Source organism: Nomia melanderi, chromosome 3, assembly GCF_051020985.1.
Source record: "Nomia melanderi isolate GNS246 chromosome 3, iyNomMela1, whole genome shotgun sequence".
Classification (NCBI taxonomy): domain Eukaryota; kingdom Metazoa; phylum Arthropoda; class Insecta; order Hymenoptera; family Halictidae; genus Nomia; species Nomia melanderi.
Window position 1 is genome coordinate 11,666,405 of NC_135001.1, and position 18,610 is coordinate 11,685,014.

The following is an 18,610-nucleotide window of genomic DNA, read 5'->3' on the forward strand; positions in this document are numbered from 1 at the left end:
TACGTACACTATGTACATATACTATTTATTGAGTGGGTACATTATAAATATTCTGTTTATTAAATAATTGTTAATTAAATTATAACTTTGTCTATAAATTTTTTAAATTTCATTAAAAATTAAAGTTGTAGTAGTGACCTGCATGATACAATTTTCTTAAAATAACTTTCTTAGCAATGCAAATGTCTCTGAAGGTTTTATGCAAATTAAACTAGATTTTCTCAACAGACATGATAAGTAATTAGTTCTTCTGATTATAAAATTATCATGTTTACCTAAAAGGATAACCATTTGAGTACAGATACATAATTTACTTTTCAAATATCGTTACAATTAGATTTATAACAAATACTATAACGTTTAAAAGCAAAATCCTATATTAAAACACCCCGGTGGCAAATTTTATTGGTTAATTCAATCCATTTTTTAACGCAAAATTTTAATCGCAATTATCGTTAGTGTAACGTTTCCTTATATTTACCTCGAGCCATGGATTTCGATTTCATGTTTTGAATTTTTGTCCCAATTACTGTTAATAGAATCTCAAACATAAAAAGCTTTAAATTATAATACCTATATATCGCGCATCAAATTCTTTTCAAATTAATTCGAAGCATTTACTTCGTTTTAAAATGCTTCGAATTTACTCCAGAAGGAAATGAAAATAATAAATAAACTCAGACTACAGGCATATCGGTTTCAAGTACGATCATGAAAGTTGATCACTGACATTAACATAATATCGACACGAATGTATCCGGTGATGTAACCTATCGACCACGCACTTCATTGTCCTTGCATCTGTACCGATCTCGTTGACCGAATATAGTAGCATCAACGTTAAGTAGCATTAAAAGAATTTCTACAAGTCTGAATATTTACAATATATTTGAATCTGTAGTTAAATAAATACTTGTTTGCGAGAATAAAATAATTTATAATATTAATATATATTAATAAACAAATATATCTTAATATTCGACTTTGACGATAAAGACGAAAAAAATCGAGGATTATACTATAACAAGTAGTTACCGAATTTGTTTAGTTTCTTAAGATTTTTTATTACAGTAATAAAACAATACCTACCTGGTTCAAAGTTGATATTCGTTATATTTTGTATGATTATTACAGGAACCGTATTTGTAATTGATTGATCTTGATGTTATTGAGATCAATAGTATTTCGATTTTTAACTCATCGATCAAGATTTCTAAATTTTCAAATCATCATTGAATTATCTGAATGATTAACTACATAGTGATATTCTCAATTTCAAACATTTCCATATCTACTACATCTCGACGGCACAGGTTTTACCGTTATGGTGAGAATTGATCACATTTATTCTTACCACGCGTGGGTTGTCTATTGCATCTATATCTTTTGAAACACATTTTTTGCTATTTAAATCATTGCATAATTCGTTAATTATAAATGTCCAGAATGGACATCAATAAGAAAAATATAAGTAAGATGGAGGAGAATTTATGGATACAGGGTCATTTTTTTATGAAACGCAAACAAAGTATGTAGTTGCTTAGTAATATGTAGAGTGCCTATAACGTGTATTTCTGAGAACAAATAAATCACATATAATTTACAAAAAGGAACTTGACGCGGCGCCTAATATTGTTCTTATCATCTGTAAATAGATAAGATATTATACGTATTTGTTAGGCGTATGAACTCTTTTTTTGTTAAAGGACCAACAATATATGCGTGTACTTGAGATACATACATGCATACTTACAAATCAAGGAAAAACCACTGTAACATGTGTTTACACTCGTGTTGGGATGAAAACATTTGATCAATGTAGGCCGTATTCGTCTTACAATATAATACAACGTAAAAAAGACAAGAAAAAGATACACCAGTATAAAGAACAATTTTTTGGCAGAGTATTGTTAAAAATCTTCGCAATGGTAGAGCGCATCATGTAGAAAGAATAGAAAAGTTGTGGAAATTTCGAAACGAGGTCTTAACTCGGATAATCTTCTTTCCGCGGTTGTTCTGGTGTTTTGTTTTCTTTTTTTTACATGATATGGTTTTACGCGCAATCGCGCGATTTTTAAATACAATATATAAAGAATAACGTTTCCCTTTCTTCTTTTATTTTTGTTCAAAACACGAGTCTCTTGATGAATTCGGAATGATATATTTGGAATCATACATTGGAACGATGAATTTGCCATCAAATGTCATTTGATTTCGTTTCCGTGAATCGGCTACCGCTGAACGCAACCTCACTTTATAAATATATTTCTTTAGTGTTCAGTTGCGAGCTGTTTGAAAAGTTGAAACGTTGAAATCATATTTTCGGTAGACGGACAAGTATAGCTGAAATTACCGTGATCTTTAGTTACTTCGGCTGTCTTAATGTCGGAGTATAATATGCCGATGTTTCCTTCGTTAATCGTTAGCAGTTAAACTTATCACTATTATCTGTTTAACTTTCCTGACTGGATACTTTTGATCTTGTTTGATATAGTTTCCCATTTTAATCGATCCACACGAATATGATTATAGTTCTTAGCGATATTACAAGTACTAGTAACTTCCTCTTGCGTTGTATTCATATTTCTACGTCTAAATTTCTTACTTTATTCTTTTATAATACTCTCTTAATTCGTTTAACACATATTATACACAATTATGATACAATAAAAGCGTGATATGTTAAAAAGAACGTTCCAAAGGAAATTTCAAAGGTGTTGAGAAGTACGTGGCACGATAAACGCGATCAGAACGGGACGATATACACATGCATATAAAGAGATAAAAAATATTACTCAGAGAACGTAGATTACATTCACACCGCGTGATCGTTAATCAGAAATTTCTAATTGAGAAACAATAAACCGTTCCTATGTATACTTTTAATCAATTTTACCGTTACAGAATGATAACAGATCGATCGTAGATCTTATCCAATTCACTGTGTATACGTAACAAACCGTTCTTTAATTCAATTAACTAATAAATACACGTCTTCTAAAATCTACATAGAACATTTCAAACGTTTTCGTTTTATCCGATAGAACCACGGATATTTTCATTTTCATAATTCATTCATTGATATCACTAACGGATTCGTGTCGATTGAATAAACTGGAACACCGTACGTATCGTTACTGATACAACGTTTCATCGGATGAAAGTACAGAGTCAAGAACGGTCGGAAAAAACACTCGAATAGCGAAATATTTGATCGGTCGTCGATCCTATGACTACATACAAAACGGCACGACGTCTACATCTAAATTTTATCTATGTACAATAAACGGTCGACGCGGGAGCCCCGAGCGCACGCGCACGCACACGCGTACGGAACAGTTCGATCGGGGCTCGCCTTTAAAATTTCTATCGCTGATTGTAGGATCGATCAGCTCTATTACTAAATTTTATATCTAGATTACCCAAATATTTGCACAAGTTGTCATTTTGGAACGCGTCCGAGGGTGGTCAGACCCTTGTCTCCCTTCGTCGTGTTACCATTATAGTTTAGAACCATTTGTCAGCATACGTTTAAGACGAAACTTCTTCAAAAGTACAACGAATGGCGAAGCACTTTCGTCAAAGAAGAAAGAAGGGCGGGGGATCGAGAGGCAGCGGGAGGAAAGTGATCTCTGCGGCTTCGTCGAATAGTCGTTTTCCTTTTTGGTACGTTCGCAGGGCAGTGTTTGTGAGAACAACGTCGAAGGAACTGAACTGTCTTTTTCTATCGACTTGTCGCGCGCCTTCTCCTCGGCACTTCATTCAAATCCCGTAAACGTTGTGGACGTAGACAATCACTTCGGCGCATTGCGATATCCTTTTCGTTCGTTCTTCGCGTTTCTTTCTTTCTTCCAAACGGAGCATGCTGTTTCAATGGAATTCAAACTTATAATTGTCAACTGTGTAGTGCAAATGCTACTTAAACGTATGATGGCACGTTTGAGCCGCCGGCAGGCTGAATGTCAAAAATCATACACGCTAATCCGAAATGGAAAGCCGTTATCTAACGCCTCGGTGATGAGAATAAGTTATCTTCGTAGAAGTTGGACTATCCACGATTCATTCTCTAGTTAGCCGCGAATCGACGCCAGGACACGGATGATCATCGGGTTACGAGATTCGCTTCGCGTTGGATATTTTCGCGGAAGAACAAGCTTGATGGCCTCGGCGATCGAGCAGAATTCGTGTGCGAGCTGCGACTCCGTTCAACGTTGGACGTACGATTGGATAACGACGTTTTTATTCGTTTTCACTTAGATCGATACTCTGCAAGACTGAATCGATGTACAAGTCGTAGGTGAGTCGATTAACGAGGCCGGCCAGGGATCAGAGGTTCTCCTCGTCGGCGTCTTCGTTCTCCGAGCCTCCATAGTTCTCGCCGCTGTCTTGCCAGTCGACAGCTACGAACATTGCTACGAACCCTTTGTTTGATATCGTGTCGTCCGTTCGGAATCTCACCAATAGCGCGTCGTTCATCGATATGAAATCCGTGGTGTTCTGAAACACGATTATGGTCATAGTAAGAATTTGAAGAAATGGAAGAGAACGGTAAGAACTGGAAATGAGGTATTGGTTTGAGTTTCAAAAAGAGATTCCTATCCAGATAAGAATTTAGACCAAGGAAACTTTTTGAACGGTACGCTACTATAGCAGCTCAATTCTTTCTCTGTCATCGATAGCTGTGCATATTATGGTCTAATCTAACGTAATTGCACAGTGGAAAATTCTATCAGTTTCAAATCGCAGTGCTACGTTTATGATATGCAGATTGCACAGAGGCTAATTCCGCCGTAGCTAAAAGGTTAAGCATATCTTGAATGATAGAAACGTCTTTTTTTGTTTGATTTTACTTTGTAAATAGTATTCAGCAGTTGTTGATTGCGAAAGCGTAATATGTTTGAAATAGTTGGATACCTACTTCCCAATATAATTCTTAAGGTGATTGAGGTCAGAAGGGAAAGCTAATTTTATATACAACGTAATGACTCCGTATAGAACAATCATTAACATATTACATTTGATATAATATAATAATTCTACAGTAAAGGTATACTTACGCTGTTACCACAGTATCGCCCGTACAAAGGACCGGAAGTGTCCAACCCAGAATAAACTTCAACGAAGTCGTAGTTGCACTCAGCCTCGTATTCAAGTTGGAACATGCGGAAAGTCAAGTGAACGTTCTTTCCAGGCTGTGCCTCGATCGCCCAATCACAGTCCGTTCTGTGGTCGTAATTATGATAGCCGTGCTTCGCATGCGAGTACAAATACTTGACTTCATCCGTTGCGACAAGGTGACCACCGCAGGCTGTGTGACACAATTATGTTAGCAACCATGGTTGTCAGCCATCTAAATTATCTAATTCTAAGTGATTAACTACTCCAAATGAAAGCCTAGGGAATTGCGAGTGGAGCGCGGCCCGCTTGATAGGTCACATGCGATTTCGATGGCCGGCTGAGATTTTATAGAAGCACGGAAAGGTTCGTGCCTCGAAAACGAGGATGAAAGCGAAACGATTTGCAACGGAGTGCTCATTTAAACGTGAATTCTATTTAGAATAGAGTTACAAAAATATTAGGTTAGTGAAAAATCTTGTCACATTTCTGAGTGAAGCTTAAAGAAAAACGTCACTTCGTTGAATTAAGATTTATTGAACTGTGCGTTGCGTATTTTATTTGGATTCTTTCTATTTCCTCTTAATTTACTGATTTGTAATATTTATTTATACATTATAATGTAAACGTTGCATTGAAAACTAAAACAACATGACTTTTCGGCCAACCTAATAAATCCGAGGTACCATTTTAATAACTTCTTAAACAATCTTGAGAACAGCTACTCTGAATTGAAAAGTTCACTACGTTCTAATTATTTTTATCCGTTGTTACTTTTAAGACTTTTATGACATAAATAGCGCGTCTACTGTAGATATATGATTGTAATTCCCTATCTCTCCGGTGTTGAAATACAGTGTTCTATTATAGCGACCCGTAAAATATTCCGTGTTTTGTATCAGTTTGATAAGTACAACAGAAAATATTTCGGTCGACAAATCCATTATACAAGGTGTCTAATTTATTATGATTGTTCCAAATAGTTCTGTTACTTATCACGAAAAGTTTAAAATAAAATTTTTACTGTTTAAAATTTAAAATTTTACTGTTTTAAAATTATTTATAAATTTAAAACAATATTTCCTATAGCAACAATTTTCCTTTTAGATCGTATAAATTTTTGTTGGAATCTCTTTGTCATATTATCAAAAATTATGGAAATATTTGGAATGGTCAAGGCAAATGAGACACATTGTTCATAATGTTCCATATTCTACAAGAATTCCATTCTTTAGATTTAAACCACAGAATAGCTACGAATATAATATTCACAATTTTGAAATATTTCCTGCACTATTATATGATTAATAGAACGATAACACCATTACATTAGATTATTTTGGTGAACATTATTATTCTACCTGTAATTTCTCAATTGCTGTTTCTTACCAGTGCTATGAGTTGCTAGGAAACCTTTCCTCTGCACGGAAACATCGCTCTTGAAAACCATGTACATTTGATTTCCTGTAGCTAGAATTGGATGAGGCTCTTTTGTACCGCAGAATTTCCCAAGGATATGACTGTCTGGAGAGTCTCCGTCGTAAATAGCGATATGATCGTAAGCACATTCTTGATGGGACTCCATTTCGAAGACTTTGAAAATCTGTGAAACATTAGATTCATTTATAATCATACATTTATTTATTCCATTTAAAATGATTTAAAAATATAGATACTGTAAATTAGGCATTTAAACTTCCTTAAATTTTCCCTTTTGTCGAATGCAGTTCAAAGTACATTTTTGATATTTCTTTACTAACAATATCATTTTACCTAAGGAAAATGTATATCAAGGATGAACTAAAAATACATTGAAGAATACGAAAATATCTCATATTTTGTTATGCTATGAACAACACATAAAAATGTTAATATAGAATCTATTAAAGCTATTACTGACACATTTCAGTATATTTTACAAAAGCGTTATAAAATATGATGAATAAAATATGAGGGTAATCAATTTTGTATCCTATATTAAACACATTAGAGTGTATAACCGAAATAGTATTAAAAAGTACTAACTAATTTAATACGATGGCCAGGTTTGGTAACAAAATGCCAAACGCAGTCCTTCAGGCTTGGATAATGATCTGGATAATTTGGCGATGTAATGGTGCCCATTGGCGCAACAATTTCGTATTTACAGCCACCCTCCTTGCAGTCGTGTCCGTTTTCATGAAGCGTGAAGCCGTTGTGACACGAACATTGATAAGAGCCTATTGTGTTTCTGCATTCGTGTTGACAGCCACCGTTATTATTTGCACACTCGTCCATGTCCGTAAAGAAAACAGCTGCAAACCCTGTTTTCTGAATACTGCGGCAAACAAACCGGGACAGTGTTTTAGCAACAGTGACACGTAAAAATACAAGTAATTATCACATTGTAAGAGTTTTTTTAATCTCTTGACCTACAATATTGTGTCAGACTCGTGACGAAAATTTTCAACTGAATTTTACCAACCTAAATGTTATTTATTCTTTTTAATTTAAATTAAATATTAATTTTCTATTATCATTCGTTACTATTTGGAGTAAATTTTTTCCTTGCCTAACTAATCATTAACGATAAAGTAGCTGTATCGATCATAGTTAAGAAATCAATCATAGGGCAAGGGGTTGAACTAAGTAATTTATCCAACTACAATTTATTTGAAGTAACTACATACCCTAATATATCTTTATAAGTTCCTCACAAATTTTACGAATTAATTGATTCATTAAAAACTGTGTAAGATAATAATTTATTATAAATATTTACATAAGTAATATCTTTGAAAATAATTACATATTTCAGTATTCGCAGAATGCTATATACACCTGATTATAAAAACTAGTGAGAAATCTCATTATAACACTTTTAGAAGAAATAATAATACCTGTTGTCAGATGTGAAAGTCACTCTCATAAAGTTTCCCACGGATGTAATTAACGGCGGCAGCCTCGAGCCACAGAAAACCCCATGCTTCCTCAGGATATCGTCACCAAGCTTACTGCTCACTTCGACGGAGTCGTATTCGCATTCTTGAGGTCGAGCTTTGTTACCTTCTAGGTCGAAGTGCGTGAAATTCAAAGTGATACGATATTGGGGGGGAGCAATGATTTCCCAAATGCATTCCTTGTTTTCGGGGTAGGTAACCGGAAATGACGGGCTGGTGATGGTTCCGTTACTGTCTTCGAAGACTCCGCCGCAAGCATCTAACAGTAAAATTATTCTAATTATAATTGGTCGATCAAATGAAATAGAAATATACAAGTTCGACTTTAAGCATTTCTTAATAGCAAAGGCAATGTTGTTTTATAAGAAAAATTTACCTTCACAGTGTTTTCCATCGGAATGTAACTCGTAACCTGGTTTACAAGCGCACTCAAAGCCACCCAAAGTGTTAATGCAGTCGTGTTCGCACCCGTGCTCAATTAGAACACATTCGTCGAATTCTATAATATTAATTAAATTTTAATAAATATGATCGTTAAACATTTTTAAGATGCTGACTGTATGTAGATCTCGTTTATGGGGTGTCTGTCCATGTCAAAGTGAAACGAAAATTAACAAAATTATATTTTCGACTTTGGTTTTATATTATTGGTGATCAAAGGTTTGCATATACTACGATGATTAGTCGCGTAGTGGTGTGTTTACGACTCCATTTAACATTATCGTTTCAATTGATTTAATTCAATTAATTTCTTGTCATTTTCAAGTTATTGAAAATCATTTTTTCAATGTTTAATGTTTTTGCTACATTGTTTCCGAATATGATTAATTGACTTTCTTTAATAATTCCTATTTATTTGAACATATAAATCGTGCTGGCACGTACGTAAAACTCTCGCGTGCATTAAGGTGTACACTCAGTCCATTTGACATTAATACATACGATAATTATCTGAACGTCCAATCTTAAGCTTATGAAAGACTGAATTGTTTATGAAAAATAAAGAACAATTCCCTTTTAAACTCCGTGCTCTACATTATGGTAATCCATTAAGTTGACATTAGTAATTATATTAATTTACTATAATGATTACAATTATGATTTTAATAATTAAGATAAAATAAAATCACCATGATATCATCATAAAGAGATCGATTAACGAATCAATGTTTAACGCTTTAAGAACGACGTCAAATTTTCCTTTCCTCGCTACGAATGTTGATCATTTAGATTGTTTCATTTTTTTCATAGCTATCTTTCATTCTAAATGGTAGAAAAAAATAGTAGTTAACCCTTCACAATATAGTATTAACTCCATCACGTATCAATTAAAAATCAGAATACGACCGATTTTCCACCAATGTTATTATCCTTTACTTTGTACAGAAAGGAACACCAACAAATTTATACAAAACAAGACACAAAGAATGTCTCTTTTGCAAGAGGAATAGTAAAACTAATTATTTCCGATTCCTTCATATATTCATTATAATATCCAAATGCAACTATTCATCTCTAAAATCATTTCGAATATTTGACACTTTTAAGACTTCAACAATTACAAAATAACAGAACTAAAACCCGTCATCTTGACCGGTATGTTAGTCCCAGTGTTAAATATTAAAAAAGAAAATGTGTCAACCGCTACGAACAGAATACCCGAGACAATATTATGCATTAACGTCGTCCCTGAAGAGTTAAGAGACCGCGTTAACGGAACACGAACTCCTAATGGCAGGGGGTTAGTCGAAGTTCAATTGTATCGAAGTTATCGTACGCGGAATGGAATAATACCTTTCATGACCGTGGCCGAAAACCCGGCCTTCTGCACGGACACGTCGCTAACAAACTTCACCAGTAGTTTGTTCCCGGTGGATTTAATGTCCGGCGGTATTTTGTAGCCGCAGTAAACCCCGATCAATGGAGAGTCGGGGTTATGACCGTCGCGGACCTCGACGTAGTCGTACACACAATTGTCGTGATTCTCGATCTCGAAGGATTGAAACTTTAGAGCCACTTGGAAGTTCTCCGGCACGGACAACTTCCAGATGCACTCTTTGCTCGATTGGTACTCTTCCGGGTAATTCGGTGACTCTAAATGGCCGGTGCCGTCAAGCTCGACCTCGCCGCCGCAAACGGCCTCGTAGCTCGCCGTGAAGCCACGGTGCCCGCTCTGACGGCTAGACGTCACGTAGGTTACCAGCATCCGACTTCCGGTAGAGACGATGGGCTCGTGGATCTTGCCACTCCCGCAGAATCGACCTGCGTTATGATAGAAATCAATGTTACTGGCTGTAAGAATTGTACTGGCGGTTTTAGGAAAAGCTGAACTCGGACAATACGAGCATCTTTTTTGGGTTACAGTGTACAATGTGTTTTCTGTTCGTTGTAAATAATACGTTCATGTTGATATTTTATTTATGCAACTTCTTTAGCACGTATAGTTGCTGGGATGACCTGCGTTATGATAGAGATCAATGTTACTGGCTATAAAGATTGCGCGGTCTTTTTTGGAAAATTTACGTGACGGTTTTAGAAAAAGTTGGACTCGAGAAATACGAGCGTTTCTCGATTTGTAATGTTATTTCTTAGTCATTGTAAATAATGAAATATACGTTATGTTAAATATCTGTTCGAGAAAATAAAATATTGCCTTTTGTGATGCAATTGTAATTGTTTGTTAATGTAATTTACATAATGGCATTAAACTTATTAACAAAGTAACATAAATTCTGTATCTATATGTAATATTAATTATTAGAATATTAATTATTATTAGCCTGCAGATTTGTATGCACTTATGAGAAAATTAAAAATATAAAATTGTATAGACTGCACACGATGTGCAGTGCAATACCGTTTTCTATGGCAGTTCTATTTTTCTAATGATATTTTTGGAAATTTGAATTTGCGTAATGATCCGAAGTCAAATGATTATTCTCGATTTAATAAACGTGTTCTTAAAATAGCGTTCAAGTGGTTCGCTTGAAAAAATGTAAACAGTAACATCATTCTTGAAGAGATACTAGTTCACAGCGCTCTGATTACACGAAGAAGTTGTTTATTAAATCAGAAATTTTATTTAATTGGTACGATTAAGCTCTTCGCAGTTTCGTTTCTACGAGGCATACATCGATTATGAACGAAAACAGGAAGTAATCTGAAATTTTTTAGGACATTGAAAAATTTATCAAGTATAATAATAGTTATTTAATTAATTCTTGGTAATGATAATTGTTTTATCGAAACGATTTCGTTTCGTATTGAAAAGTGTAACATTTATCGAAATTGTATGCATATTTCAGAACAGCAACTTGAGTTTCGTTACTTGTTATCTGCTGAACTTTTGTTCCTATAAAAAGATGTATGAAAACAAGAATTTCCACAACAGAAAAAACACGACAACTCTCAATTCTAGCTTTCTTTTTCATATAATAATATGTAAAGTGTCCCCAAAATCACGATAGAACTTAATAACAAATATTGAACATAAAAAACAAGTTAAAAACACAAAATACAACTTTTTCACATGGCACTACGTTCTCTAAACAATAAAAAATAAAAAGATCGCACTAAACGCGCGCATTACTACTTAGAAGTAGAAATTGCAAGTAATAAACAGACATGACAACCAATCTCAATTGATAAGCACGCACAGTTAACCTTTCGCATTCCGAGTTCCATTTTCTTTTTGATCACTTTATATCATTTTAAGTATTTCATTTAAAATGAATTTCGAAAGAGAGTTAGTAGAAATTAGCGTGAGCAATTCTTCCTACTAATACTCCTGAAAATAGTATAACAAAATAATACAATTTAAAAATGTCTCAACAGAGAAGGACACGTGCGAATGAATCTGATGTCAAGTCAGATTTTACATAAGAGTGCAAAGGTTTAACAAACATTCAGACATGATTATCTCAGAAATAAAATATTCCATAAGGAAACTTTACTCTTCTTCAAGGAACTCTTTTCCTGTTGTACAACAACTTCGGAAATACTCTGTATATCTCAACGTTTCCGTCAATTTCTTTTTTTTAACTGCGCCGTAGATAACAGTTGAGATAATCGAAGGAAATAATGCACACGACAATTTAACGAAGAAATAAGGGGATTACCGTTTGGTCGAGAATCGCTATCACCCCTCTATACGAACACACACATCAATGAGGCAATTTTTGCTCGTTAATTACCAACATACGCGACAGAATAAACACGTTCGCAACATTGGATTTCCTGTAGGAACAAGTGAAAAAAGTCCGCCGGTTATTTTCTCGCCGGCGACGAACGCAATATTCGCGGCACACGTGTGTATCGTGATATAACGGGGCTCGGGGATAAATGTAAATTTTCCAGCACGTTTATAGCTTCGTTATCATGCGTTATTCAGCTTACCTAGAACGTTACTCTTGTACCAATATCCGTCTCTAATCTCCAGGTAGTCGCTGCGACAGAAGTTGCTCTTAAATATGTCCAGCGACGTGATATTCAATACGATCCGTTCGCCGTGGGTCGCCGTGATTCGCCATTCGCATCGTTCACCCTCGATCGCTGGCGAACTGTTCGGATGAGTCGGTGACCCAAAGGTTCCGCTGTTCTCTTGAAACGTTCTGCCGCACCCTGGAAACGTAAATTAACTTTCAGGCTACTTTCACGTTATGATTCTTAAAGCGCGATTCACGTCGCCCGATACGTATAGCGCTACGCACTTCACGCATTGTATAGAAGGGGGTGCTATCCATAGATACGTTTGAGAACTACAGAGTCTCCCTTCAACCCGACAGCTCGCGGTAGAACCGCAATAGTAATAGTAGAATTTTGGAAAGTCACGGATTCTGTTCTAGGAGTGTGTGGATTTATAATGGGTAAAACAGTTCCAAGAGCTCGACCCCAGGCTCGAAGCAGACTTTATTACGTAATTTTCAATCCAATAAACGAAAGACGAGTGTATTAACATTAGCATGTATTGAAGAATTTAATTCGTTTTGCTTGATAAAATTAATAAATGCAATGTAATTGTAGTATAAAGAAAACTCACTGTGACATTTGTAGAAAAGATTCGTTTGAGCGATGTCTCCTTCGCTAAGCCGAAGCCTTTGACCAATCTCAGGACGCTTCTTTCCGTCCCTTTCCAGCGGAAGGATTGTATCTAAATATGTGCCCCTCGAAAATGTATTTTTCGCATAGTGCATGATCGAGTCGTAATCGTACGGTAAACCAAGTGAATTCACCTCTTCTTCCGTGAGCTTATTAAAATTGTATTCTTGACCTGTGAAGAGTACCAATAAAATACGTCATTTATCTGATTCTATAACAATATGTACCAAAGATCGATTAGGAAAAGAAGAAAATATACGAATAATATTTAAAATTTCTACTAACGTAGATTTAACTAAACTGTAGTGAAAAAACATGTACTGAACGTATGCCATTATTTTTCTACTTTACACTATTCTGAAAGGTTTAATGCGTTACCCTAATTTACTATTAGTTATTATTAACATTACAGTGTAGGAGAAAGTAGGGTAAAACAAAACGATTAAAACGGAACACTTTATCACAGTGCTTTGTTTATAGTCTTAATCGGTTACGTGTAATCGTATAGATGTAGATTATTATAGATTAGAATCGAAGATGAGATAAAAACTAAATGAAAAATTTTGTTTATAAATCATATATATTTACAGTTTATTTATATCAGTTAACGATTAAATATATTCAGCTATCAATTTTGATTTAGTAGAAATCAAGAGTTTGTATTATCATATGATTTTACCAGAGTGTTTCGTTTTACCTTACCATTTTTGCGAAGCGAATGTTTCCATACCTTAAAAAATCGTATTTTCCATCGTAACTAAATTTTTTTATTAAACAAATCTTTTATTTCCTTATAACCAAAGATTTACGTTCGATTTTCAAAAAGGTTTCATGCGTTCGTTGCTCCAGATACTTTGTTATCACGATTTAAAAAAAAAATCGTGCCGTTTTACCTTACTTTTCCCTACTAACGCTTTACGCTCAAACATAAATATGCCATACGTTGAAACAACATACGGCACAAGACCCTTTAGTCTGTTCACCTAAACTATTTAATCGTCAGCTAGCCACGTCAAACCAACCGTCCGACGTTAAATCATAGAGATCTCGGTCAACGAACAGACGCTAACTAACAGAACGCGCTACTGACGAGAATAAAGAAACAAAGGCGATCGATTCGATCGGATGTCCAACTCCTGGCGGCAAACAGCGCTCGACAGTGTCGATCGTTTCCGGTACACAACCGGGACATACGTCAGAAGGACGTATGTAGCTCTCGATTGTCGCTGCGCCGACATTTCTTGCATGGTCCGCGAAATGTTGCTCGATCGTTGCGAAACAGGCGCTACCTTTCAATTGCCATTGGATTATTGGAGCGATCGAAATGGCAGCCATAAGGTCGTCGCCCATTCGACAGGACAAATCAGCCCGGCAACGAACCAATATCGACGTATTTGCATTGTTTACATGTATTTTAGCCCTAGACAACTAAACTGCAGACGTTACTTTTGAACACTTTTACTTTAGAATTCACGAAAATCCTATATTCTCGTAAAACCCATTTAATCGTGAATTCGAAAAAACAACTAACAAGAATCTCGAACTCTTCTAATTTTCGTGAACTTGTAGTTTTTTTTAACTATGGAATTTAATTTCAAAAATCTCTGATAATGCTCGCAACAAAGTCAAATAATGAACTTTATACTCGATTAACGCAACCCAAATGCAGGTATAACATATTCAGGTTTATTTGAAGAAAGAAATAATTCATCGTTGAAAGAATTAATATCATTTTGATTTTGAAATGATGCGTATACTGGTCGAGCGTAGTTAACTGGTTAAACGTGTCCTAGGACAGTCGCACGTGCAATTTCATGAATTCGTGACGTTTCGTCAGAGGGTCCCGGCTCAAGGCATAATTTCTGGCTGAAAAGGAGGTGGGGGGCAAACAGATGGCGTTGGATCGAGCCGGCCCGCTAATTAAACAGCTCGTTACCGTTCCCCGTTATGAGTATCCATTAATCGAACCGTGATCGTGGGCGTCCGGAGACTGTCACCCAGCGTATAAATATTAGAACAGCGGCCCGGTTAGTTGTCATCGCTAATGATGGGTGAGATTTGTGCGATACCTTCGGCAAATTGGTCCATTAATCTAAAGCGGCGACCTATTCGCCGCGAAAGCAAACGCGCAGACGGACACCGGACCAGAAGTTAGCGTTAGGAAACTCCTCACGCTCTACAAACATCGATGACACTTAACACTAAAACTACCGAGCAGTTAAATTTACTTTTTCAAAATTTCTCTATAGCAACTTCAAGAGTGTATACGTTGAGACTTTAATTGATTTATAATTCAGTTTGCATATCGCTAAATCAATTTCTTTAATAATTTCTCGGAGAAACATCTGTTAATTATTAATCATTTTGATCCGTCTGGTAGTTTTAGTGTTAACGCGGTTAAAGAGCTCGTGTCATTTGTTGACCGCAAATATTCGATGCACTGAAACTGCGATACATTTTCATTCGTATATAACCAATTTTATTCTGCATCTTCTTTACGCGTACTTTGCGAGGTTTCAACTATGATTTTCGTAAAATAAAAATCTCAGATGGAAACATTTACTATACTTAGGTTTGTTTTAAAGTTATCTTCTTCAAAAGAAATTTTGTTCATGTACGATGAAGATATTGAAAATTTACGTAAACGATCATAGTGTAATATCTTATACAGGTATCATTTTTAAATTATTGTAGAGATGACAGAAAGATCAATGAAATAGGTAACAAGAATATTCGCCACAAAACAGATATTAGGAGTGTCCTAGGAAATCTTGAGAGTTCAGACTCTCGTGAGTCCTGTTCTCTGGGGTTTCAATAGTCCGAGAATATCAAGGGTCTCGAAGGTCAAGGAGTCTTGTTGATCCCAGAGATTCCGAATGCTCGAGGTCAGGGAATTTTCGAGGAACTTACTACTGGGGTAATCTGCGCACGAGTGAGAGGTAATGAATATTCAGTCTCTTGAGATTCGGGTAACACGCGTAGTATTTAATTAAATTATGTAAGAATTTTAAGCAGTTATAGTGGAAGCTAAAATAATGCGGACGCCAACAGCAAAAAAATTGCAATTTCGACTTCGTTTCCAAATTATTAACGATTAAGCTCCGCGAACAGCGGCGTATAAGTTAGCTCGTCCGCGCAAGCACTGACCTGCCTCACGTGCGCTACTGTTGGCGTATACATATTTTAGAGAGACCTTTAATCATAAATAATTTGATAACGAAACCGAAACCTCAATTTCGTCACTCTTAATTTTCATTTTATTTTTACGTGTATCCTTAATCATTAACCTCTTGATTTATAATGTCAAGTCTTTTAAAGCAAATTTAGTGAATACGAACAAATATTATCCATTTTTTTAACCTTTAAATATAGACGTGAAATTAACCTTAAAGTATGGAAGTCTAAAAATTACCGATTAATGTTAAGTACTCTCGTTTGAAGGAACTAATACGAAAATTTATTGTATTCATTTGTTTCTACTTATTTAAATAGCTCTACATAGGAATAGCGTCAACCGTATAACGAAAGTTTCACTGGTTTCAAAATTCACCATCAAATTGACTTTCTTTTATCCTCCTGGGGATATTCTAGGAGTGTATTTATTGAGATCTTCATTGGATTATAGTCTGTACATTATCAAATCAAGTTATTTAGTTATTTCTATGAAAGACACTTGTATTTTCTCAATGATTGTAAAAGAAGAAATCAGGAATAGGTCATTTTGATCTATATGGTACCTTTAGTGTTAATACTTAATGGAAGAAGAACTGCAATATCTAGTACGTAAACGAACACGTTGTATATTGAATCTATTGAGTGCAGAGTGGTGTACATTAGATCCCTTGTGTCGAGAATATCTTACAGGATCTCTTGAGAGCCGAGGTATTCGTATCGCGAATTTTACATCGTAGGCTGTGTTTATTGTGCGATACTATGGGGACATTATCTTTTCTACTGTCGCCGAATATAATGCTGCGAGTTTTATTGTCTCGCATATGTTCGCATTAGTAAAATGGAACCTCCGTAATGCGCATACATTTATTATTCTCAGTTAACATATCCTAGCGTATTTTATTATGCAAGTTATGTTTATAGGAATTTTTATTCCTACGTCAACCATTCGATAAACTGTCTACAAAATAAAGGTAAATAAATTAGTTGATGAATATTTCTTAGCGGATGCAGAAACAAAATATATAAAGTTAAATATTCGAAGGAAAAAAAGTCGAATTTTGAATTTTAAATTTTAAAACCGGTCGTTTGATCGGTTCGAGGTATTTTAGAGAAAATCAACGTTCCAGTGTAGATCATAAATCTTATTGTCCTAAAAGAAAGTGAATTATACTTACTGGATATATAATAGACAATTTCACAGTTATTGCAAGTTATCACGTGTGTAACAATTATTTGCTCACAGAATATTTTTCGAAAATTTAACTTTCCCATGCTTTTGTCCTACACGTTGTAAAGGGTGATCGAGAATTCCACTCACCGGACATGATATTGTCACGAAAAATCTGTACATGACGGTCTCGATCGGGTCTAGTGTGTTCGTGCCAAAAGCCAACGACGTGACCCAGTTCGTGGACCACTATTCCAAATTTGTCGCAATTTTTTCCAATACTTATAGCCTGCGGCCCATTTCCTCTCTTCCCGACGAACGAGCAGCATCTGGAATATCATTTTCCGAGTACAGCCAAGTAAGTTGCGTTACAACAGGGAGCGTAAATATTCTTAATATTTTTAAACATCCTTTGTCATTCTTTTAATCAAAATCCTTCATTTCTTGAATCATCCATTGTACTAGACATATAATTTCGAAATACGATCGTTTTTTATGTTCTTTAACTAATACAAAGTATTCATCCATTTGCGGTTAAAATTTTACATTTAAAATCAACACGTCGAGTGTCCACGGTAATCTTTAAATTAACAGATCTACAGCCATGCGTGAATAGTTAAACATATTAGACAAATATTCCCTTGTTATCATCATTATATCACAAAAAAGTATAGAATTATAAACACGATCTGTCGAACCTGTTTAAAGTCATTATACACCCAATATTAAATGATTCGTTCAGAAAGCCGATCGATCAGAAGCTTGTAACTTCCGACCATTCACTGAACCTGTTAACTGTACGATTTAGTTCAAAAGTCTCTCGTTTCGCGCGCAATAAAATCAAAAAATGAAGTGTCTACTTGTCAAACATAGGACAAATGCGCCCAGGGTATATTTCAATGAAAAACCAAAGCAACACGATGAAGAATTACATGTTCATCTGAAAAAAATAAACAATTCATCGCTGAAAGGGTTAGTATCATTTCAAGCCTTAAGAAGGCGCGTGTACTCGTGAAACGCAGTTAACCGGTTAATTAATATACAGCTGATAACAAATCTGACACTCCACGAACCAATCGAATTTCGCGAAGTGCCAAGTATCAGAGGGTCTCCGAGG

At 35.3% G+C, this 18,610-nt stretch overlaps 1 protein-coding gene across 2 annotated transcripts in view; it reads right to left on the minus strand.

Annotated features, from left to right (window-relative positions):
• Nucleotides 1–1,536: 1,536 nt before the first annotated feature.
• tok (tolloid-like protein 1 tolkin) overlaps nt 1,537–18,610 on the minus strand; it is a 108,700-nt gene continuing 91,626 nt past the window's right edge. For both annotated transcript variants that reach the window (XM_076365589.1, XM_031979181.2), the window contains 10 exons: nt 17,644–17,822; nt 13,093–13,323; nt 12,450–12,674; nt 9,849–10,316; nt 8,431–8,553; nt 7,995–8,313; nt 7,141–7,432; nt 6,505–6,718; nt 5,058–5,308; nt 1,537–4,497 (listed from right to left, as the gene is read on the minus strand). In XM_076365589.1, the coding sequence (XP_076221704.1) occupies nt 4,327–4,497; nt 5,058–5,308; nt 6,505–6,718; nt 7,141–7,432; nt 7,995–8,313; nt 8,431–8,553; nt 9,849–10,316; nt 12,450–12,674; nt 13,093–13,323; nt 17,644–17,822 (2,473 nt within the window). In that variant the 3' untranslated portion in view covers nt 1,537–4,326. The remainder of the gene's footprint in view (nt 4,498–5,057; nt 5,309–6,504; nt 6,719–7,140; nt 7,433–7,994; nt 8,314–8,430; nt 8,554–9,848; nt 10,317–12,449; nt 12,675–13,092; nt 13,324–17,643; nt 17,823–18,610) is intronic.